The sequence below is a fragment of the Dioscorea cayenensis genome, chromosome 12 (genome assembly GCF_009730915.1).
Source record: "Dioscorea cayenensis subsp. rotundata cultivar TDr96_F1 chromosome 12, TDr96_F1_v2_PseudoChromosome.rev07_lg8_w22 25.fasta, whole genome shotgun sequence".
NCBI classification, from domain to species: domain Eukaryota; kingdom Viridiplantae; phylum Streptophyta; class Magnoliopsida; order Dioscoreales; family Dioscoreaceae; genus Dioscorea; species Dioscorea cayenensis.
The window spans coordinates 16,019,765-16,045,173 of record NC_052482.1 but is presented as its reverse complement, the minus strand read 5'-3'; the positions used below and the strand labels follow the sequence as shown (position 1 = coordinate 16,045,173).

The following is a 25,409-nucleotide window of genomic DNA, read 5'->3' as shown; positions in this document are numbered from 1 at the left end:
ATTGAATGGCAAATATTGTTTCAGAAGATCCATGAATTACAATTAAATTTGCAACATTTTTATTTTGTGTCGCAAATTTTGAGACACAATCTTCAAAAGTGTTGCAAAAAATTTGCAACATCTAAAACACAACACATTTTATTGTGTCACAGATTATATTGCAAATTGCAATTTGTGACACATTTTGGATTTTTTTGTGTCACAAAAATGTGTCGCAAATTGCGTTTTTTGTTGTAGTGTTGAGCAAGTGATGGTGGAAAATCTTATAAGAGCTAAGTGGTGTGGATCCTTGGTGATTCAATTCAACTACTTCTAATGTAACCATTTTTGAAACCTTTTCCAAAATCCACCTTCAAATAGATTTTTCTTCTGGGGAGGTCTCTATAGCTGCCTATCAGTTTTCTGGATGTGTATCCCCCATTCCATCCATGATGGCACCTCCACTCTTTTTTGGTTTGACAGTGAAGGATAACGGTGAAGGATTGTTGATTTGGATAACGGTGATGGACTCGAAGAGATTAAGGCTTTGGAATTACTGCCTAATAGTTAAGTTGGTCAGAGAGTCATTGGTGGCCAAGTAGAGTGGCCAAGTGAGCCTGACACAGTTAAAACCCATTGAAGCTATCCTTCTTGTTATGGCCTCCAATGGGTACTTCCCTAAGCCCTTAGCCAACATAGGCTCCATGTGAGAGACCCAATTCACACATGCCAACTTCACATACTTGCCAGTTTCATCAACAATCCATCTAGAGTTTGTGGAGAGCACTGGAGATGCTAACTACTATGAATTTTGTCTTCTAATAAAAGAAAATCAAGCCTTTTTTTAATATTAATATGAGGTTGGTTTGATGACTTCTATTTCATTTTTTCACAGGGCCACATGGGTTATCTGAAGGCAAACAAATCAATCTTGATATTTCCATCCATATGCGCTTCAAGAGCAGACAAGTCAATCTATTGATTACATGGTTTGTTTTTGATCTTTTGTTTAAGTTTCAACAAGATTTTCTTGATTTTGTGCATTAGTTGTTCTTTATTTAACTCGATCATCATGTTTGTGTTACAAATATTAGAAACTTACATGAATTCACAGCTAAATTTATGGAGCATGAATCTTGTTTAAGAACTTGTGAAATAGATTTTTTATTCCTGTGAATTAGTTGTTCTTTATTTAACTTGATCATCATGCTTTTTTGTTACAAAATATTAGAAACTGATACAAATTCACATTAAGAAATGGAACATAAATTTTGCCTGTTCAATTACTTTTCTGCATCACTGCATGAGATGATATCAGGAACCAGAGGAGGAGGTGCATTTCTCAGTCTAAACTCTTTTGTCCTTAAATTTTCAATGGAAAAGAGAAAAATCTATGTCATTTAGTCTGTACTCTTCTTGTGCATGTACTTCAGTGTTATTCCCTTCAACCTTTAGCCTTTAGTACATACCTTTTTTACAATGAGCTGGTTTTCAATATCAACTTTAGTTTTTCATAAAAATTTGGGTCAGTGTTCATTCATGATCTCCAATGCTTTACAAATAAAGTTGTGGACACTTGGAACTTTCAACTACTTGTATCATACCTATAAAATATTATGATTGGCTGAATCTTCACAAAACTTGTTTCTCTAACAGAAGTTTTCTACCTAAATCTTCAATGTTGCTTTAGTTATTTTTTTCTTTATACGAATGCTGCTTTATTAATTAACATTGCTTACTATTTAACCAATTAATCACATATCACCATGCTGCCATTCAAGGACACCACCCAGGAGGTACTGAGATGCATATGTTAGCCCGAGCAAAAGCCTAAGCAATCAGAATTTTCAGGTGTGAGATTTGTTGTTGGTTTTCATATTATAACAAAAACATCAATATAAGCATTGAAAACACTAAACTGAAATTAAATCAACTAACTGAAGTTCATCCACCACAGAAAAAAGACATGCAATGATATAAATTCTAGTGGCAATACCAGCAACTACCTCACATGTTTAACTTTAATAAACTATGGTTTAATCATTTCTGTAACATGTCTTACATTTGGATTATGGGAAACATTATGAATATTGAGAAAGAACATTAAGTGAACAGATGGGAGAGGTTGTGGGTTTGCTGTGGATGGCCTAAAATGTTAACACAGAGACACAAATTAATATATAACACTTGAAAAAGTTGGTAAATAGTGATATAAAACACAAGCAACAGTTAGTAGTCTAGTGGGTAAAGAGAACCTTTTTGTTACTTTAAAGAGATGTTGGATGCTATCCAATGTTTTGGTGAAGTTTGATGGTGAGTCAATGGGATGGAAGATGTGATAGGTCATTTGATGTAAGGTACCACTTTGAATAATTATTAATGAGCATAGATGGTTGGATACATGCGTGGTCACTTATTTATCTATGGTATTCTTTTATTTTTAATTCCCTAGCCTCGATGTTTTTATGTATATAAATAAAAATAGTGGACATTGAGTTAATCTTAGACATAAAAATTGAAAAAAATAAAAATTGAGGTAGCAATTTCTTATGGTTATAAGTGTCTTTCGAACGATTCGGCCTTACATATTTAGCTTTGCAAAACTTCAAAATGTTACAATATCACTGGAATTAACATAGTAAGTTCTTAGGTAGTCCAATCTGCTAACTTTCTTGCTACAATTACTAAATTTTACTATTATTATTATTTCTTTTCTTTTTTTTTTTAATTCATTTTGTGCACTTTGAGGAAATTGATCAAACTAAATATGTCCAATTGATGTTTGTTAAATTGAAGACTACCTTCAGATTTCTTTACAAGAGAGATTTGTTCATGAGCAACAAAAATGTAATGTTGGATCATGCTAGTTTGTTAATAATGTCTTTGAAGTAGCAATCAAATTTATAAGTCATCCAAATGAAGTGCATGGTTCCATGAAGCAATAAAGAAATAAACTTCCATTAAATCATACTAAATGGAGTTCATCCACTAAACAAAATATCAAACATTTCAGTTATATTCAAACAAAAACCAATAATGGCAGTAATAAAATGACATGTTTTCAGAGTTTCAAGGATAAAGAGTTAACACTCCTTAAGATTAATAATCTCCTACTGAGTAGAGTTTGATTTTATCTTATAATGTGCTCAAATTTGAAACACTTCACAAATGCAAAAAAACTACCACAATTAACTGTCAGATAGTAGGTATAATTTTTACAACTCAATCTATGACGCTTTTGTCATATGCAGCATTGTTAATTAATTATTAATTTTTCTTTCAGTGTGTTTTTTTAGTTTTCCTTATTGATGTTTTTGTTATAATTATTTAAATGTCATGGATTTGTTTTTAGATAGTGGTTATGTGTTATTTTCATTGAGTTATTATTTGATGGTCTTTCCTAGCTGATGATATTTTATGGACTTGATTATGTTTATTTATAGGGAAATGGGACAAAAGTGTGTTGCATCATTTTTTTTCATTTTAATTCTATGTGAAATACTGCTTCTCAGACTCCATCATTTTCTCGTCCATCTACTGGGAAAGTACCTCTAAATTCCCGGCGAACTACGAGCTCAAGATCTCATTCTTCAGTTGCTCATGTGCGTACAGGTTCTCGAGGCTCCTCGCAATAGGTTGATACACGAGCCTTTATTCCAAAATATGTCCCACCTCCAAACAATAAGGTTCTACCTACTAACGAGACCCCTGATGGTGTTCAAATGAATCTTGAAGATGGTTCTGACTCAGAAACAGATGAATCCCTTGAGGAGGGTACAGAGGCACATGATGGTGGAACGATGCAGAAAACTTTCATCATCCCGTCAAGCCTACAGTAAGATCATTTATTTATTATTTTATTATTATATAGGCTTTATTGATATATTTAAACCTTATAATTTTTTTTTTGTAGTAAGAAATCTGTGCTTGATATCTTGAAAAGAATTATAAAGAAGTACTACACTGCACCTTGGAACACATGGAAGGAAGTGTCCAATGATGGCTACCTATGTTTTTGGCAGCAGTTTCAGATATATCTCTTTTTTAAGTATTTTTTAATTAGTTTTTTTAATTTATTAACTTCTCATAAGTTTAATTATCTATTGTAGTCCCATTTTACTTGGTAACCGCATGATGTTGGAGAAGTGGAAAAAATGTTTAACAAGAAGGCTGCTTGGTTGAGGAGAAATCTAGGTCGTGCTCGGGAGAAGCGAAAGAGACCAGAATGGATTTGACACAATGTTTGGGAGCAGTTGCTATTGATTTGGAATGATGCAAAATATAGAAAATACTGTGAGAAGAATAAAAAAAGCTGACAGTCAAAAATTGAGGGATCTTTATCATGGTGGTTCAATCTCTATGATTGAACATAGAGATAGACTAGATAGTTTTTCATTTTTTTCTTAATATATACATTTAAAAATTTTCTAGTAGCTAACTATTTACACATGTGTGTATATACCATGGTGGAGGCTTTTAAAGAAGTTTATCAAAAGGATGATGGGAGTTGGAATGAGCAGGGGGCCCAATCAGCACATGTATGTGTAAAATTAAATTTTATTCTTAATTACTTAATACTTTGTTTATCATAACATATAAATAATGACTAACTTTATATTATGTAGGAGAAATTTGTCAAAGCTGGCCAAGACATATTAGCTCGAGAAGGCCAGGGGGTACAAATTGATGACAATAAACTATAGTGGGATATATTCGGGGTAGCAAAAAATCAATGTTATGGCATGGGAAACCTCGTTGAGGAGATAGCTTCTGATTATTCTCATTCGCAATCGCAGTGGTCTACTTTGAGAGCTCAACAATCTATTCCTTCTATGCCTCCAGAGGTTATGAGTAAGCTGGAATTTTTAGAGAAAGCATACAAGGAGCAGAAGCAGCAGAACCAGTACATCCTGCTCTATTAGAATCTCGAGGTATTCAGGTAAACTTTGAGATAACTCCTTGTACTTCTCATGCTCTTGCTAGGACTGGAGAGTCTGCTTCCCATGCCCCTCATACTTCGGAGGATGTTGAAGAGCCTCAGCTTGTCGATTGCTATATTAGATGTTTGGACTATTACATTTTGTATTTGTTTGTTGTATTAGATGTTTGAACTATTATATTTTATATTGCATTGTTATTGTGGATGTTTATAGATCGGAATGTTCATTTTGAAAAATATTATAAAAGTTGTTGTGCAGGATTATAAATTAGGCTTTAAAATATGTTTGTGAAAATAGTTAAAAAATTATTATAAATAATCATGGTTATAAATAATTAATTTGCGACATAATTTGCGACAATAAATCGTGTCGCAGAATATCTCCCTAAGATGCAACACAATTTGTGACACAATTTGCAACAATCGAAATGTGTCTCAAATTTTGTTGCAAAACATCGCACATATTTACAACATAATTTGCGACACAAAAAGTTTTGCAACAAACAAAATGAGTCACAAAATTTGTTGCAAAAAGACTCAATATTTACAACACAATTTGCGACGCATAAAGTTTTGCGATAATCAAAATAAGTCGCAAAGAATGTTGCAACATTTATTACAACACAAAAATTGTGTCGCAATAAATTATCGCATATCGTTGCAAATTGAATGGTAAATATTGTTTCAGAAGATCCATGAATTACGATTAAATTTGCAACGTTTTTATTTTGTGTCACAAATTTTACGACACAGTCTTCAAAATTGTTACAAAAATTTGTGACATCTGAAATACGACACATTTTATTGTGTCGCAGATTATGTTGCAAATTACGATCTGCGACATATTTTGGATTTTTTATGTCACAAAAATGTGTCGCAAATTGAGTTTCTTGTTGTAGTGTTGAGCAAGTGATGGTGGAAAATCTTATAAGAGCTAAGTGGTGTGGATCCTTGGTGATTCAATTCAACTACTTCTAATGTAATCATTTTTGAAACCTTTTCCAAAATCCACCTTCAAATAGATCCTTCTTCTGGGGAGTTCTCCTTAGCTTCCTATCAGCTTTCAGGATGTGTATCCCCCAATTCCATCCACGATGGCACCTCCACTCTTTTTTGGTGTGACAGATGGATGGGAGAACGTGCACCCAAAGACTTGCAGCCTAAGGCATTTGTTGATTCCCCATGTCCATTTGGAATGGTAAATGCTATTGCTTCAAATTTCCTAAATACCCTAAGACAAGTTGATGTATTCATAGAAGACTGCCTAATGGAGCTGAATGGAGAGTCCAAGGACTTAAAACATTGGAGGCACACTTCTAGTGGTATTTTCTATATAAAATCCTTCTATAACTTCTTGATGGATGGCGGTATTCGCTTCTATTCCAGTAGGAATATTTGAAAGGGTATAGGTCCAAGGAAGGTTAAAGCGGGATAGCTTGGGATAACAAGATTCTCACCTTGGAGAACCTTGCTAAAAGAAGATGCAACATGCTCCCAACTGCTACTTGCGCCTGTGTTATGCAAATATTGAATCCTCAAACCATTTATTGCTCTATTGTTCCTTTGCAATGCAAATCTAGCTTCACTTTTGTCGGCACCTTGGGCCAACAGATATTCCTACTTCTCTCATTGATCTGTGGGGCCCGTGGAGGAAATGCTTCAGAGGGCCCTAAAAGGAAACTTGGGATACCCTGACTAGATCTATACTCTGGAATATCTAGATGAAAGGAATCGACGAATTTTTTATGCATGTTTTTGTCCTGCTTATTCAGTTATTTGTACAGTTTCTTATATGTTTATTTCTTGGGTGTCTGTAGTGCTAGAGTAAAAATGGCAAAAGTTGGAGGAGTTTATCATCAAGATCAAGAGAAGCCTGGAGTTTGCGGAACATATGAAAGGTATGCCAAGTAGCCCCTAATGGACGAAAGATAACCCGATGCGTCACTTTGCAGCACTAGTACCCTCAAGCTCTTCTAGGGATCTCTCCCCCTCTTTAGGTTGAGCTTTTGTAATGTTCAATTTTATGTGGTATTTGTTTCACCTGTATGCTCCACGACTGGTGGCTTTATTTGTTGCTTTGCTCAGACAATATTTGTACCCTATAGTATTTCATTCTTATACTTGTTGTGTATTCCTTATTTCTTTATTAATTTATGTAGTTTATTCACTTTGTAAAAAATGTGAATTTTTTTCTATTTAACTTAAAAATAGAAAAAAAAATCATTTTCTTTTCTTTTCTTGTGAGGATAAGGTTTGAAGTTTTAATTTTTTTAATTTTTTTTAATTTTCTTTGAGTTTTGTGAAATTATTTTTTTTAATATATGTTTTATTATTTTACCTTGTATTAGTTTATTGACAATATTTATTAGTTTCTAAACAACTTGAAATGAGTCCATGATTTTATTTTATGATCATGGCATGTACAATTTTAGAAGTTTATGTTGACTTCATTTAGTAATTAGAACTGTATAAAATATATTATTAATTTTTTAAATTAAAATATTAAATATGACGAGGATAGTGGGTTTGGATTTAAAAAATTTTAAACAGCTCTGGATTTGTAAATTGTAGTTTTTGTATATTATATTTTTTGCTTCCTCATGGCATTGAAATCCTAAAGTCTTCCTTTTTCAAAAGGCTTGTCTTTGTTTTGTTCATCATTTTAAACCTACTTTACCATGCCTCGCTCTCAAGAAAAATTCAAATCAACAGAAAATTCATTTTATCAAATATATATTTGGTTTAATATTAGATTATATTTAACTAACCAATGTAATATTTTGACATGGTAATTGATATAAAAATTAAAATAATCATGCATAAAAAATTTTAATAAATAGAAATAAAAATATTCACACTATCTTTTTTCTCCAAAAATAACAAGCTCTATATACATCAGAGACATGCGTGTAGGTTGAGAATTGATCATTCAGCCTACACACGTTGTCACAGTCTCACCAATCAAACGATATTAGACTTAGTAGTAAATCTGCACTCCCAACCGGAGATCGGTTACCATCATTACGTCCGTCAAGACTTGAACTCAAAACTTTATAAATGTTTTATACTTGTTTTTTTACAATGGGTTAGTACTGTCAAACTATGAGCCTTTGATTATCCCCACTATTTAATGACATTGTGAGGAAGTGATTTTCTAATTTTTTTAAAAAAATATAGAACAGATAAAGCAGGCCAGAAAAGTATACAAACACACAGACAAATATATTGCAAAAAAAGAAATTCAAACATGGTCAGATAAGCAAATGTAAGCAAGCCAACAAACTTGATGTTACTGTGGGAGATATTATGTGTCACCAACATATCATGTGAAGGAATGAAGGTTAAGCAAGAGATGGAAAAGATCCCAATCACTTTAATGAGTACTATAAAAAAAAATCATATACATTATTTAAAAAAAATGCTATATATACAACAACTATATATTCACGACAATCATAAAATCTTTAATTAAAAAAAAAAAATACATCACTGATCATGCAATCCTTTTGTCGGTAATTATTTCTAACACTTTAGTTAAATTATTTCTTTTGTCGATAATATTTAAGAGTCATATGACTATCGTCATATATTTTGATCATAATATTCTTGATTATCAACAAATTTTTTCAATATTATTAAGAAAATAGATTAAAAAAAAAGAAAATTTTAAAAATGAATGCTTAAAATTTTTAAACTATAAGAATCACAGTTCAGTTCCATATAATTAGACAATAACATTTTAAAATCTTCACTTTTTTTAAAAGGAAAAAATTCAATCTTCAAAACAAATCCTATAATTTTCATATTTACATGATTTAATTTCTAAAAAATTAAAATAATAAATTTACTATATATGTCTCACGTGCCAACCAGCTGAGACAGTTCTTTACTGGGCCCAAGCTCGGGCCCACATCTGAAATATAGCCGTTGGAGTGACCCGGGCTTGTGTCCTCCAACGGTCAAAAAAAAATTTAATAACAATAAAATAAAATCATATACTCACTTTAAAACCCCCAAACAAAACTCGTCTCTTCTCTCATTCTCTCAATCTCTCAATCTCTCTCGTTCTCTCTCGCCAAGAAGAAGAAGAAGAAGAAGAAGAAGAGATCAAAGAACTCCATTGTTGTTCTCTTTCTTCTTCTTTGCTTCTCGTTCTCTTTTTCGATATTCATTGATTGATTGATTGAGTTTTGGAAGGAAGTGGAGAAGATGCCTAGAAGAGAGAACCAAGATGTTCAAGATAACATCCCAGGCATTGCTCCCACTCCTCTTCCTCAATCTGCAGCCAAGCAGCCTCTCCCTGTCGCCAAGTCTGTTGACGCTCAATCCGTGCTTAAAAGGTCCTTCATTTCTTTGGATTTGCTTATTTCTTTGATGATTTCTGCTTTTCTTATTTTTAATGATTCCATTTTGTTGTTTTTCTTCTTTTCTTTTGTTTTCCTGGTGAAATGAAGTGTCTTTTTTCTTGGTTGTTTGTTTTCTTGGTTATGGCCTAACATTTTCTTGTTTTGGTTTTTCTTCTATGCAGGCTGCAGTCTGAACTCATGGCTTTAATGGTAAGCATTAAGCAATAGACACAGCATGAAAAGTTAATTAATCATTTCTTTGGTTTAGTTGTTTTCTTCTTGTGAACAACCTTTGATTTGTGTCTTGATCTCTTTAACGCAAGCATTAAGCAATATACAGCATGAAAACTTACTTAAGTTGTGCTCCATGTAATTGTTTTCTTGTGAACAGAATTATTGATCTGTATCTTGATCTGTTTAGTGGTAAACATGAAGCAATAAACAGGATAATTAATGTTGATTTGTTTCTTGATTTGCCTATTAGTATGCATTAATGAATTAACAGCATAAAAAGTGAAAATTTTCTTTTAGTGTAGTTGTTCTCTTCTTGCAAACAATGTTGTATCTTGATCTGCTTAATAGTAAGCATTGATGAAAAGTTTGTTAATTAATGTTGATTTGTTTCTTGATTTGCCTAATGGTAAGCATTAATGAATAAACAGCATAAAAAGTGGAAAATTCTTTTAGTTTAGTTGTTCCTTCTTGCTAACAATGTTGTATCTTGATCTGTTTGACGGTGAGCATCAGGCAATAATAAACAGGATGAATAGTTGGTTAATTAATGTTGATTTGTTGATTTGCTTAATGGTAAGCATTAATGAATAAACTTAAAAAGTGAAAAAAAAAATGTAGTTTAATTGTTCTCTTCTTGCTAACAATGTTGACCATTAAGCTATAAATTGCATGAAAAACAAGCAATACATTGCATGAACGCTTGTCTAATTAGTTCTTTATTTATTTGGTTGCTTTTCAACAGTGTTAATTTGTTTCCTAATCTAAAACATCAGCAAGGAACAATATGAAAATGTTGTTTTTTTTTATACATGCATCTGCTTAATAATAAACAACAGATTAGCGTTTCAAAATTGAATTCTTGTGAATAAAGTTGATCTGTTGATGGTGTTCAGATGAGTGGAGACCCAGGGGTTTCTGCATTCCCTGAGGGTGACAACATCTTCTGCTGGAAAGGAACTATCACTGGAAGTAAGGACACAGTGTATGAGGGAATGGTTTACAAGCTCGCCCTCTCCTTCCCAAATGACTACCCCTTCAAGCCTCCCAAAGTTAAGTTTGATTCCTCCTGCTTCCATCCCAATGTCGATGTTTATGGGAACATCTGCCTAGACATTCTCCAGGTATCTATTTTGCAGCAATTCAAACATTATTCTTCTTTCTTCTTGGCTAGTTTTTACTAATTATCATTCATACACTCTCAGGATAAGTGGTCTTCTGCTTATGATGTAAGAACCATACTTATCTCCATTCAGAGTCTCTTGGGAGGTGCTTTTCTCCTTCTTCTTTTCATCTGTTATTTTTTGTTTTTCCTACTGTTCTACATTCAGTAATTCTTTGTGCTAATATATATCATTAATGGTTGTTTTTTAGAACCAAACAATGACTCTCCTCTCAACACTCAAGCAGCAGCATTATGGGGTAATCAAGAAGGTTTGTATTGTTTGCTGATTTCGATGATGATCTTTTTTATATATTTTTAGTAGTTCCTTAATCTTATAAGCTTCTATTTTTTCCCCACATATAGAGTATCGAAAAATGGTGGAGAAGCTGTACAAGCCTGCCCAACAATCTTAATACAAAAACATGGATATACAAATCTTTGTTTGAGCCTTTGAGACGAATAAAGGAATATTACTTTATATTCCAAAAGTGCTTGTTGTGACAAATTTGGTTTGATGTTCTCTTTTGTTATTATTGAACGTTGATCATATGTAGTGCCAGACTTGAGGGGACACATACAATTTGTTGCAATGGTTTATTTCCTTTGAACAAAAGAACTTCCGAACTATGATTTGGTTCCATGTGATCATGTTTGTTGCAAGGTTTTCTTCAAATTTTGGAGTAAAATGAGTACAAATTATGGCTGTGATTTTCACATGTTAGAATACAGACAAACGAAGTGCCACACATACATTGTATGTTCTTTGAACAAAAAAACTTTTGAACTATGATTTGGTTCCATGTGATCATGTTTGTTGCAAGGTTTTCTTTAAATTTTGGAGGAAAATGAGTACAAATTATGGCTGTGATTTTCACATGTTGACAAATCGAAGTGCACACATACACTTTATTTCAGTGGATTGTGTTTTTTGAACAAAGAAAAAAACTTTTGAACTATGAGTAGAAGTTACCTGTTGCAAGATTTTCCTCCAAATTTAGAGAGTGCAAATTATGGGTGTGAATTCAAATGTAGGCATTGTGGGGAATTTATTGTTCAAGTACTAATATTATTATTATTATTAGCATTGTCTTTGTTTATGAGAAGGTGGTGTGGGTACTTTGCAGGGTAATGAAAGGAAAGAGAGAAGATGGTGTGTGTGTTTTGGTTGGAACAAGTGTAGTCGGAAATGAAGGCATTGGGGGGAGTTTATTGTTCAAGTACTAGCATTATTATTATTAGAATTGTCTTTTTTTCTAGTTGAAAACAAGATGATGTTGTGGGCATGTGAGCTTTGTTTATTAAAAGCATCAATGGCATCCATAAGCAAACTTACTCATCTCTCTTTTGGTTCTTCTTTTTCTTTTTCTTTTTTTTCTAACCTTTATTTTAATTATTGGAGTCTTTCATTATGTTGCCAATAAATTGCATTAGTTTCATAGATGAGATGAGCGACATACTATACATTGTTTTTTAAGCCAATGACCTCTTGGTTTATTAGTACTAATCTCTGTGTAGAGTGTTCGTTTTTTTTATAAAAGAAATATTTTGAACATTAGCTCATGTAAAGTAAGGAGATAGGTGGATTGAGCTTGGTTTGAGCATGTCCCTAACATAACTTGTCCACTTTGTTAGGAAAAAAAAATTACTCACTGAAATGGTTCATCCATCTCAGTCTTTTGTATCCCTCTCAATAACATCATTTTTCTTTTTCTTTTTTTTTTCTTTTTACAAAATCTCAATGACATCTTGACATTTAAAAATTCCACAATTCCGTAATATACCTATTTATTAAAATGTTATTTTCTATTGTTTATTTAAAAAAAAAAAAAAAAAAAAAAACAAGATATAAAATAACTTTAAGTCTTGTTCAATGAGGCAATATAACACTCTAGCAATATAACGTTTGAACTTAAACAAATATGATGCTTTGCTTAATAAGAAAAGAATCAATATGAAAAAGATGTGTGATCATGTTAGGTTATATCATGGAAGGCCTGGATAAGATAAGCCACATGATTTGTTTTCAATCATTAATTAGAAGGAGTCTTATATCTTAAACTATCCTTAAACCTGTCTATGTTAAAGAGTTCACTGAAAGTAGTTTTCTTTTCTTGTGAAAAAGAATTTTACCATTGTAATAATGAAAGTTGTGAATTTTTTTTAATAAATATTTCCTACGTTGTTTTCTTTTATTATAAATTTTCAGTCTAGTTTCTATTGATTTCTTTGAGTTTGTCCTTCCATGTCATTAAATATCGATTGAACATCAAAAAATGATAAGATCTTCAATAATCACAATTATTATTGATTCATTAATTAGCATTTTTTTTATATATTTTTATTATGGTTGATTAGTCTCTATATTAATTAATTATCAAATAATTTGTTTATATAAAGATGGTCCTTTTAAGGGCACAAGATATGAACTTATACTTGTAGCATCGACAAAAGAACTACATATTTTAGAAACACATCCAAGGTCCTTTTTCTTCATGTTCAAATACAGATAAACCCTCATTTAACTCATGTAATTTTATCATTGTCCATGTGAGAATAGGAAAAATAATTGGACATCAATAAGGAAAAGAGTACAAAGGTATATATAGAGAAATATTAGGGTTTTGTGGTATGGCTCAATATAGCCCATTAAGTAATCTAAACTCTAGCACTCCCTCTCAAGCTGGAGCATATATATAGAACATGGCTAGCTTATTACATAAATTACTAAAAATTTTAACACTTAAACCCTTAAATGAAGATATCCGCCAGTTGCTCAGACGACTGGGTGTATGGCGTAGAGATGACTCCCTTCAATACAATATCACAAACATAGTGACAATCAACCTCAATATGCTTGGTACGTTCATGGAATATTGGATTGTTTGCAATGAAGATGGCATCCTGATTATCACAAAACATCTACATAGGTATCGTGATGGGGAATCCTAATCAGATAGAAGAGATTGCACCCAAACCATCTCACAAGCTATCTGTGCCATTGATCTGTACTATGTTTCGGCACTCGATTTTGAAACCACATTCTGCTTCTTGCTTCGCCAAGTAACTATGATTCCACCAGCATACGTACAGAAACCCGACGTAGACTTTTTGTCACCTCTATCGCCAGCATAACCTGAGTCAGAATAGGATGCAATGTCCAGGTGACCATGATTCTTGTAGAGAAGACCTTTGCCGAGAACTCCTTTAACATATGGAAGAACCCTCAGAACACCTTGCCAATGAACTTCTCGTGGCTCATGCATAAACTGCCTCAGGAGTCCAACTGCGTAAGATATATTAGGACGAGTAACTGTTAGATAAATGAGCTTGCCAATCAGACGCCAGTATTAACCTGAATCTTTGAGAGATGGGGATGATGTCTCCTAGAAGGGTGATGACTGCTTAATAGGTATACTCTCTAGTTTACAACCCAATAAACCGGTCTCCTCAAGTAAGTCCAACACATACTTCTGCTGTGAGAGCGTCATCTTTCCTCTGGCATATGCAAACTCAATACCAAGGAAGTATCTGGGTCGTCCCATATCTCATGTAACGAAATGCTTCATTAAATGCTCCTTAGTTCTCTGAATGCCCTGACGATTTCTACCTGTCAACAAGATTTTATCAACATATACCTCAAGTACAACACATCCAGATAAAGTGTTCTTATAGAACACGTAGTGATCCACATTGCACCTACGAAAACCATCTGCAACTGCAATTACACTAAACTTTTCAAACCATCCACGAGGCCTTTGTTTCAAACCATAGATCGCTTTCTTGAGCTAGCAAACTAGATTCTCCCCCTGAGCAACATACCACGAAGGTTGCTCTATAAACACTATCTCAACTAAGTCTCCATAGATAAAGACGTTCTTTAAATCGAGTTGACAGAGTGCCCATGATCGATTCATAGCTACCGACAGAAGAATGCGAATGGAATTCAGACGAGCAATCGGTGAAAAAGTCTCAGCATAATCGACACCATAAGTCTGAGTAAAACCACGGGTCACCAACCCGGCTTTGTAGCAATCAACTGTACCATCGGCTTTGTGCTTGACAGAGAAGACCCATCGATAAGTGATGACGCTGGCATCAGCAGGGCGAGGTACGAGCTCCCATGTACCATGAGATCTCAAGGCTTCCATTTTCTTATCCATTGCCATCTGCCATTGTGGAAGAAGATGTGCATCCTGGTAGTTCTTGGGGATTGACTTAGTAGACAAGGAAAGAGTAAAGGTACGGAAGGACGGGTGAAGATTATCGTAAGAAATAAAAAGTGAGATGGGATGTTTGGTACAAGAATGAATACCTTTGCAAAAGGCAATGGGAAGATCAATAGACAAGTCTGCATCGTTTGGGGAGACGACCGGATAGGGCGAATCTGGCGGTGGTACACGTTGGCAACGATGATAAACCTGTCCAAAACAGCCATCATTGGGATCTACTAGAGGAGGCATCACACTAGCCATAGGTACAGGCGTAGTGACCAAAACAGGAATGGGGAGAACAATATCAAATGACGTAATCAACAAATCATGAGAACCCGAGTCAGAAAAAAAAATCGAGACTCAAAAAACGTGACATCCATAGACACATAGTATTTCCAACTAGTCGGGTGGTACCAACGATATCCACGTTGGGTGTGGAATTATCTGATAAAGACACATTTAAGTGCACGCGGGCACAACTTATCCAAACCAGGAGTTAAATCCTGAACAAAACCAACACAACCGAAAACACGAGGGGATAAGGGAAACAACTCGGTATAAGGTAGAAGACGACATAGAGGGACCTCTCCCCCTAGGGGTGCAGAAGGTATATGATTAATAAGATATATTGCAGTTAAGATAGCATCAGACCACAAATACCTAGGGTCATTACGCTTTACTAAGAGAGTGCGCACGACATCCCAGATGTGACGATGCTTTTTTTCAGCAACCCCATTCTACTAAGAGGTGTGTGGACAGGTTGTTTGATGAATAATACCAAAGGACGCACACAAAGAATTTATAGTAGAAGATACAAATCCTAAAGCATTATCAGTACGAAGACATTTAAGAACAGTGGAAAACTGATTTTGTACTTCCAAAATAAATGTTTTAAGGACATCAACAATAGACCGACGGTCTTTTAACAAATATACCCACGACACTCGGGAAAAATCATCAACAAACACAACATAGTAATAATGATCAGAAATAGACGTGACTTTAGAAGGTCCCCAAACATCACAATGAACTAGATCAAATGACCCAACCAACTTGACACTAGAGTAGAATGTTTAAAGGTAGCACGATAATGCTTACCCAACTAACACGACTCACATTGCAATGACTCGACCCAAATTCAAGAAAGCCTGCTGAAGACGACTAAGAGAAAGATGACCCAATTTACAGTGCCATATGAGTGATGACTCGGTGTCCGAAATAGAAGCTGCCAAACCACAAGGAATATCATCACACACCAACGTATACATACCGTCACCACGATTACGCCCCAAACCAGCCATCTTCTCCATCTGCAGATCCTGAAAAGTGCTATGAAAAGAGAAAAAAGTCACACTATAATTCAACTGTTTAGTGATCCCAGAAACGGATAGCAAGTTAACAAAAAATTCAGGTATGAAAAGAACATCAATTAGTTTAAGCTAAGAGGAAGCCTGGACAACTCCTTCTTCGGACACTAAGCAAGATCGTCCATCGGCAATTACCATAGAACGAAAAACAGATGGAGAAAGATTTTGGAAAAAGGATTTTGTACTTATCATGTGAAAGGAGGCCTTGGAGTCAATAATCCAGGAACTATCTCTGGAAGTAAGAAAGTCATTACCTGAGAAAATAGGAGAAGAGACTATGGCGTGAGAAACTGTGTCATGTAGCTGCTGGAACCACGCAAAGTCAGCCTGAGAGATAGTGACTAACTGTTAAGCACCAAAAATAAGTAACTGATCTGCCAACTCTGTACTAGCATTGGCCACTACCGAATGACCATACTTATTCTAACAACGATTCTCAATGTGGCCCGTCCATCGACAAAAAATGCACACAAACCTACCCCAAGAATCACCATAACCTGCTCCTCAACCACCATGAGAGGGGCTTTTACCACGCCCACGAGACGAAGACATGACGATGAAAAGACAAACAACAAGACAAGGGCATCACTAGTGAGAATTGAGGAACATCATCAGGTGCCAGTAGAACAACAGAAACGGCGAGAGATGAGTGGCGACTAGCAGTAGAGGTGACAGTGGCCTGTTGAAGACTATGGTTTGGAGTGGCTGCAGCTAGGGTTTTGGATGGCCGCTAGGTTTTAACCCAGTGCTTTGATACCATGTGAGAATAGGAAAAATAACTTAGATATCAATCAAGAAAAGAGTATAAAAGGTATATATAGAGAAATATTAGAGTTTTGTGATATAGGCCTAATATAGCCCATTAACTAATCAAACCTCTCAATACAAAACTATTAGTTCTTATTATATGAAAGAGCGTTGTTTGGTGACTAATTATTGGGGTTCTCCAATTAATTCATCTTGATTATTCTTGGTATTTTAATTGTTTACATATGTGTTTTGGTGATTCCAAAGATGTTGAAAGGTTTAGCATATATAGTGCTCATCCACCAAGTTTGATGGGAAGAATAATTTTGAAGAACTGAGATCAAAATTACAAAAAGTCTTCAACGTTCTTCAACGTTGTGTGTGGAATATCATAGAAAAGGGGTTTGTTATACTAGAATTATGAGGCTCTCCATTATATCAATGAATGTGCTACATTATCAATTTATTAGAACAGTATAAACCCAATAACCCCAAGGGATGCCTGGGATGTTTAAATCCTATCAAGGAACACTATGAACTTTTGCAGCAAGAAAAAGAGTGGAACTACAGTAGATTATTTCCTATGTTTGGAGAAACATGTGTCAATAACATTGATATAATGGTGAAATATTTGAGAGACTCAAGTTGTTAGTTTCATTTGTCAGTGTGAATTATCAAATTTTTAGCTTACCAATCACAAAGGGCGAATGCTAAGAAAGAAGACACGGAAATTGGTAATGCAATTTGGTATCATGTGCCTATTTCTATGATACCAAGCCTAGAGAATCAATCCACTAATAAAAGAGGCAAAATATAATACAACGGTCTTACAAATCAAGGAAGGACACATACATACACATTTCCCTTACAAGGATATTTGTGGTCAACATAAGTTCTTATACTAAAAGATTCGCATTAACTAACCTGCTATTAGTCTCAATCGTTGGCTTCCCCAAGACCTCTACACGATCACCATGGAAAATAAGCTATCTCTCTTAAGATCTACCAATGCTCTCACACCTTTCCCTTTGGCCTTTCTCTTGCATCACAAACCCCTGAGAAAAGACTTATATAGTTGTCTACATGAAACGCCTCTCAAACCTTCCTCATTTGTCTTGAATCTCTAGTAGCTCCGGATCTAGTGTCATAAGCCTTGTTAGATATGAGTTGTGAACATCTACTGAAAATAGTTGGGTCATAATTATAGGTTCAACATGTGCAACACACACACCAAACCTCCTTGTTGAGCTTGCATCCAAATTAACTCAACTGAATCTCCATTCAATCTTGGCCAAACCTTTAGACAATTTCACCCACCAAACACATCAGTAGGATCCAAACATGGTCTTCAATCAAACACACAAACTTGGTGTTTCTTCAATTAGCCCGATATAGCTTTCAATCATCTTCAATGTAATCTCCAGTTAACTAAATATAATCGTCAATCAATCAACAATAATCTTCAATTACCCAACTCATTTTAGCACTCGCCAAATATAGCTCAAATCAAAGATAGCCATCATTTGACATGTACCACTTTCATTGGCGAACGACCGAAACCTTAGACCTTCTTCAACCCAGGATGTGATTAGTCTATATCGAGGTGCCAAATCTCCATAAGTAGCTTCTAGCCCAATTTAAATCACCAATCAACCAAAGATAGACTCCATTCTAATTTAGCTTTCCAATCAATTAATCAATCAATCTAAAAGTCGCCTAGTTTTGCACCTATCAACTAAAATACTTCAACCACCAAAATAGGATATACACCTCATACCACCATCAAATTTGCTTAATTAATTATAAAACAAATAATACCAACTCTTAAGAATACAATAAAGAAACCGTTGTATTTTAAAGCTAATAAAAGTTATAGAGAAAGTTCTTTAGACATTGATTGATAGGCTTAATCATGTGGTAGCAGCTTATTGAGGAGTCAAATGATCTTATTGTGATGACCATTGGAAGCACATGAGCAATGTCTAAATGAGAAAGCAACAATTTGATTAAGTATGTGTTAAGATAAATTGATTAATTTGAAGTTAGACAAGGCAAAGGAGGCAAACATCTCAAAAATTTTAGAACGCATTATACACAAGAAGAAGGAGATAATGATTCTAATCAGAAGTGAGACAAATCTAATGTTCAATGCCATTAGTGTAAAAAAAAATGTGGGTAATATCATCATGAGTGTAAATCTCATATTCAATGCTATAATTACATGAGGTATATTCAATACATCTGTGAATGTTATTTTGAGAAATAAGAAAGTACAAAACATTATGCCAAGGTTGCAAATCATGGTATAGATAATAAAAAGCCACTTTTGTTGGCTTGCCATACATCTGTGACTGGAGATGCAAATTCAATGTTTACTTGACACTTAGTGCCATAATTATTTAGTAAGGAACAAAGATATTCTGAATTTGTTAATGTAGAAACTGAATGGTAAGGTAGAAAAGCGAATTTTAATTGGACCTTGTCATGAGACAGAGGTAAGGTTATATAACCCAAAGTTTAACGAAGTAATTATTAACATGGATATTACCTTCCCTCACAATGTAGTTTTGGATTAGTCAATTAAAAAGAAGTTGTTTTCATCATCAACAACGCCACTTGTCAATAGAGACACGATAATAGCATAAGATGGTGTGTAGTACAATGTCGAGGAAGCCTTTAGTCATCCATAATGTCAACATTAATTGCTTATGTACTTACAGGATTATGTTGGTGGTAAGACAATAATCTCTTTGATGATGGTTATGATAAGATAGTTTATTGTACATTAGTTGCAAATTGATTGTATAAAGAAGCTGTGGAAGGATTATGTTCCATTAAGAAAAATGGAACTTGGGAGCTTATTACTTTTTTAAAAAAAGGAACATTGGTTTCAAGTGACTGTACAACAATAAGTAGAAAGCTACACAAGCATTGCAATTAAGAAAGATACTTTTGGAGTTGTGGCACTAATAATAAAAGAAGACAAAAAATTGTTTGTGATAACATGGCTACAATTGCTATGTCAAAAAAGTCCTTGTTTCATGGTCTCAGCAATCACATTGGGATCAAGCAACAGAAGATCCATGATTTGATGAAAGATCAAGAAATTGAGTTGGAGTTTTGCTCATCACAAAATCAAATTGTAGATTGTTTATGTATCTAATCAAAGCTGCTGTGTTCTAGAAGCTGAAGAAGATGATGATGGCATGATAAAGTTAAAGAACATGCATGGTTTAAGAGAGAGAGGCAGTATTGCAATTAAACCAAATTACTCTATTTATTAGGTGCTGTTTTATTATTAATTATTTTAAATTCTTAGTATGTAAATTTATTATTGGTCATATAGAAATCCTAAACATGTCATTGTACAAGAATTTTGTTTTTATAATTTGTCAAAAAATTTATTTTTATAAAATTTGTGAAAGTGCCCTGAAAAGATTGACAGCTTAATGTTAGGTTCTCCAATTAATCCTTCTTAATTATTCTTTGATATTTTATCCTTATCCTTAACAAGATCTAACACAAGTACTACAAAATAAGTTCCATTCAAATCATCAAAAGACCATTAACAAAGACTAGGATGAACAGAGCTCAAAAGCACTGGATTTCTTTCACTACTCCAACACTAGACCCTACAACATCTTAATTCTATACAAAAGTGACCTGAAAACCATCCATGAACCAACACAAACAAGCAAATCTAACGAGGCTGCTGAATGATGCGCCGAGGGCTACATTTTGGGCTCAAACACTTCAATGGCTTCTCTTTGTGTTTAGCCGGTTCAAACGATGTCCTCGGCGACACTCTACCATTCCCGGGCACTTCCAAGCTTAAGCTTTTGACCATTGCCGTAATATCTGCATCTGTCAATGTTGGATGCAAACCAAACATATTAGTTCCCCTCAATTCAACCCTATACAATTAGTAATAACAATTTCGACAACACCCACCAGACTTGTCTTTCTTCAAAGAAGCCAAAGAAGTTGCTTGCTCTGCAGCTTCCATTTCAAGCATGACCTCTTCAAGCTCTTCCTCTAAGCTTGAGAATTCAGTGTCATCATCATCTTCATTGCCACCATCAAAGGTTTCTTGATCCTGGTGTTCATTGATCCAATGATCACGGAACCACAGGGATGTTTTCACTAGAAACCACCACTCCGGCGAGAAGTCCTCCACCTGCCGGAATGATGCAGGGATGAAGAGTGGCGCATTCGGGTTTAGTGTGGACCTTACTCCTCCATTGGCCACTGCCATGGTACTCATCTTGCTGTAGTTTCTAATCAAACACACAATTTAACAGCTATTATGAATGGCTTTAACAAGTATATAGTTTATATATGCAAATTCATACAAGAGATAATAACTCATAGAACAATCAAGGAGAACACTTGTGAATGAGTTCAAGGATGGATGATTTAAAGAGCAATGTTTAGCACTCTGATTTTAATCAAGGAATCCATGAAATTCAAGGAAAATACTTATGATTGACTTCAAGGATGAGGAATAATACCTCAACAAATAGGATAAATAAACTTATATAAAGATGAGATCTCAAAGAGAAGAGTCTTGAAACCATCATGTTCAGAAAAAAAAAAGAGACTTTAAGAATGAAGAGAATTAATGTTTCAATCAAAGAAATCAAAGGATGATGAGTTCTTCAAATCATCTTGCAAAATATATGTACACAACCAAGTGAAACACATATGAATGACCACAAGAATAAACAACAACTAAAAAAAGTCATAACAAAGCAAGGGGCTGGAAATCATCATCTTGGAAAAGATCAAAACTAAGAACAAAAGAAACTAAGAGATGCAACAATACCATGTTATATTCCATAGGTAAAAGATCTGATGATCCTCACTAAAAAAACATCAAAGTAAAAAGGAGGAATTTTTTTCCCAATAGAATCAACAAATGACCATTTCCTTCACTTTTGACTTCCAAAAGAGAGATGGAAAAACACAAAATAAAAAAAATAATAATAACAAAAAGACAGAAACTTTATTAACAACTATCTTCAAATCACATAGAAAAAACACAAATCCAGTCACAGAACATAAATTTCTCATAGATCTACCAGAAAACTCAACAAACCAATAAAAAAGCCTCTTTTATTCAAAATCTCTACTAGTATTTAGATGGGCAAAAAGATCCTCCAGAGTTTGTAGCAAATAAACCACAAATTACCACCTTATGATCCACACCAGCTCCTCCAAACAGGAACAAAAGAAGAAGGAGAAGATTCAGAAGAAAAGCAGTGAAGAGAAGCAAAGGCAGTGTGAGAGAGTTATATAGAAAGAAGAAACTGATAAGAAGGTTTAGCTTCGGAGATTCCAAAGCTCTAGCTTTGGTTACTTGTTCTCCGAAAACAACGGCTACTTGTTATTTTTCAGTTCAGGCCCCACACTTTTACATATTAATTTTCACTTTATGTTCAATTAATCCTAAAACCAAAAAAATCAGATTTAAAAAAAAAAAATTGGAGAATCAAATATATTTATGCAAATAATCTTTACTGTATTTTTTTCTCAAAAATTTTTATTTTAATGGACAAGATTTTTTTTTATTCTCTTTTTATAAAAGAAAAAGGGGAATAAAAAGGAGAAAAGTTTATGGATGAGTTAAGATAAGATCTCCACATGGTCTCCCATGATAAAAGTAGTTGTTGGGTTGATTAGTGGTCCTAATGACCAAGATATTTAATAATCTTTCTAAGTCTATCACCATTTTTGTTGGACTTGTATCTTATTATTATTAGAAATAATAATTTTAATAGTTTCATATATATATACATATGGATTTTTTTTTTCTTCGGCTCATTTGTTTCCTAGAAACTAAAGGTTTTAAACTACTTAAGATCATGTACTGGGAGTTCTAAAATTAAGATAGAGTTTTTAGAAAAAAAAATTATTTTTTTATATTACAAAATTCAAATTCAAAACTATTTAAGTACCATAAACTCTATTTTGGAGTTAAAGAACTAAGAGTTTAATGTAAAAAAAATAAATCTTTTATGAAAGTGTTTTTTTTTTTATATTCACACATTTCAACTCTAAATTATTTATTTAAATAATTTTATTTTTTTTATTATTTGGACTAACCTCATGTCTCCGTTAGGATATATAGATTTTTTTTTCCTTGATATTGATTCATATGGAAAGATCAAGGGAAATGTTTTATGAGGATTATTAAATATGTCAGTCTTTTAATTTTTAAGTTAAATTTATTTAGGATAATTCATACGAGAAGTATCATATATAGAATGAAATTAATTAGAAAAGATGTTTTCATGGTAATTTTTATAAAACTGGTAAAAATGATTTGTGAATGAGAATTGTATTATTGGAGTGGGTAAAAAAGGCTCAAATCATCAATCTCTTTCGTGCGCCTCATTTTCATCATCTCCCACCACCTTTGCATCACATCATATATCATTTATTTACACACACACACACACACACACACACACTCTCTCTCTCTCTCTCTCTCCCCCCCTATATATATATATATATATGTAATTAAATGAATGCATCAACCTAAAATCAGTGGTCGGTGAAAATTTCTAGCTTTTATAAGAACATATAGAAAATGGTTTAATTATTATCTTTTTATTTTTATCTTAGAGCATATTCTACATAACATTTAGAGGGTTTTATAAGAAAAATACGTTGTAACAAAAAAAAATTTCTCATGTGAAAGTTGGGTATGTTTTTGGTCATTCATTATATTTATTTATTTATAAAGTAGTCACTCAACTTAATCAATGAATGTTGGAAAAAAAGACTTGATCTATTAGTTTTTTTAAGTTTTGGCATAGAAATTTTTTTTTTTTTTTACAATTGTAATAAGCACATATACAATTAAAAGTATGTGTATGGTCAAGAATTAAGCATCCAATCATACGCTTTAACTGGATGATACAAGAGTTGAATTGCATAGTTACACTCTCACACAGGATAGTTTTTAGCACCACCGTAGCCAACAGTTTTAAACTCAAATAATAAAAATATCATAAATTAAATTTTAGAAAATAGAGCCAGTGCCTTTAACCAAAAGCTTATGACAGAAGAGAGTTAGTGTCCTTATAATATGAACTTTATACAAATCTTATTATAATTTAAATCATATATTTCAATTATTTACTAGTTAGAATTGAAAAGCATTAACGAAACTATTTGCACTTTTTTGTACTATTCTATCCTTATAATTTAAAAATCATGCCTACAATATTCATAAACATAATATCCGCTTGTATGCCTTAGTAGGTTATATGAGAGCAAACAAATATCATATTTTATTTTTAAAAGTTATTTAAATACTCAATAATAAAGATGTATTAATTATTCGATTATCATAATAATGACTAAAGAGTAATGATATTTTTACCAAATAGATTTTCCGAATATGTTTCCCGAATGACGTGGATGTCAAGTTGGCATCATGTCAGCATCCACGTCATTCTGTCTTTTATCTCTTCTTTTTTTAAAAAAATTAATTTTTCTTTATTATCTAAATCTTAAATTTAAATATTTAATTGTAAAAATAAACTTGTAAATGATAAACCTAAAACTCTCGCCCTAAACCCTAAACTGGAAATCACAAACCCCCTCCAGTTTAGGGTTTAGGGCATAGGATTTAGGGTTTAGGGTTTAGGGTTTAGGGCTTAGGATTTTGGGTTTAGGGTTTAGATTTATTATTTATGATTTAAGTTTTTAGATTTTTAGGATATAGATTTTGTAGTATTTGGGTTTAAGATTCTAAATATAGTTTTATAATTTTTTTTTTAATTTTAAGAATTTAAAGATTTTTAAGGTTTAAATTTTGAAGTTTATTTAAAAATAATAATAACGTGGATGAGGATGTGGATGACAAGTCGGGCGTCCACCTATCAAAATAAACTTGACAGATAATTTAAAAATAATAATAATAATCAATCAAAAATTAAGTAAAAAAAATCTGAAATTCAGAATTTAAATAATACATATTTAGATAAACTATATAAACTTTTAAAAATTAAATAATCCGAATTTACTTAAATATTTAAACCTTCCAGATAATTTTAATCCAAAATAAAAATATATTAACTCGAAATTTCAAATAATTTAAAGTAATTCTCAAAATAATAATAATAATAATAATAATAATAATAATAAATAAATAATTCAAAATATAAATCAAAATAATCAGTATTTTTTTAACAAGTTGCCTTCCTCATAATACCCTATATTTGAAAATAATTTCCAAAGATATCAAAAATCCATTTAACATAAGCAAAAAAAATTGAATGAAAGATAAAAATGCAAAAGATCAAGCTATCACTTTGCTCTCCCAAATATTGGTTATTTTCAAGGGTCATATTAAAATTCTATCATGACCCATGAGTACTAAATCAACAATAAGTTTGTCTATCTTTTCCCAAA

General features: G+C 33.1%; 3 protein-coding genes across 4 annotated transcripts; 1 reads left to right on the top strand and 2 right to left on the bottom strand.

The window, feature by feature from the left end:
- Positions 1-8,981: 8,981 nt before the first annotated feature.
- LOC120273437 (ubiquitin-conjugating enzyme E2 20) lies at positions 8,982-11,368 on the top strand. Its single transcript, XM_039280065.1, has 6 exons — positions 8,982-9,258; positions 9,447-9,474; positions 10,392-10,619; positions 10,701-10,764; positions 10,870-10,929; positions 11,024-11,368. Exons 1-6 carry the CDS (start codon positions 9,128-9,130, stop codon positions 11,071-11,073), a joined length of 561 nt encoding a protein of 186 aa, XP_039135999.1. The 5' UTR covers positions 8,982-9,127; the 3' UTR covers positions 11,074-11,368.
- Positions 11,369-13,668: 2,300 nt separating this feature from the next.
- Positions 13,669-14,202, bottom strand: LOC120273206 (uncharacterized mitochondrial protein AtMg00810-like). Its single transcript, XM_039279840.1, has 2 exons — positions 14,076-14,202; positions 13,669-13,970 (listed from the first exon to the last, which is right to left on the bottom strand). The coding sequence occupies exons 1-2, from the start codon at positions 14,200-14,202 to the stop codon at positions 13,669-13,671; spliced, it is 429 nt and encodes a 142-aa protein (XP_039135774.1).
- A 6,300-nt stretch (positions 14,203-20,502) lies between these two features.
- On the bottom strand, positions 20,503-22,324 carry LOC120274171 (polyadenylate-binding protein-interacting protein 2-like). 2 transcript variants are annotated; one of them, XM_039280942.1, is made up of 3 exons: positions 22,180-22,324; positions 20,937-21,262; positions 20,503-20,849 (listed from the first exon to the last, which is right to left on the bottom strand). In XM_039280942.1, exons 2-3 carry the CDS (start codon positions 21,247-21,249, stop codon positions 20,686-20,688), a joined length of 477 nt encoding a protein of 158 aa, XP_039136876.1. In that variant the 5' UTR covers positions 21,250-21,262; positions 22,180-22,324; the 3' UTR covers positions 20,503-20,685. The 2 variants fall into 2 exon arrangements, with proteins under 2 accessions (XP_039136876.1, XP_039136877.1); XM_039280943.1 differs by lacking the exon at positions 22,180-22,324 and having other exon boundaries at positions 20,937-21,855.
- Positions 22,325-25,409: the final 3,085 nt, after the last annotated feature.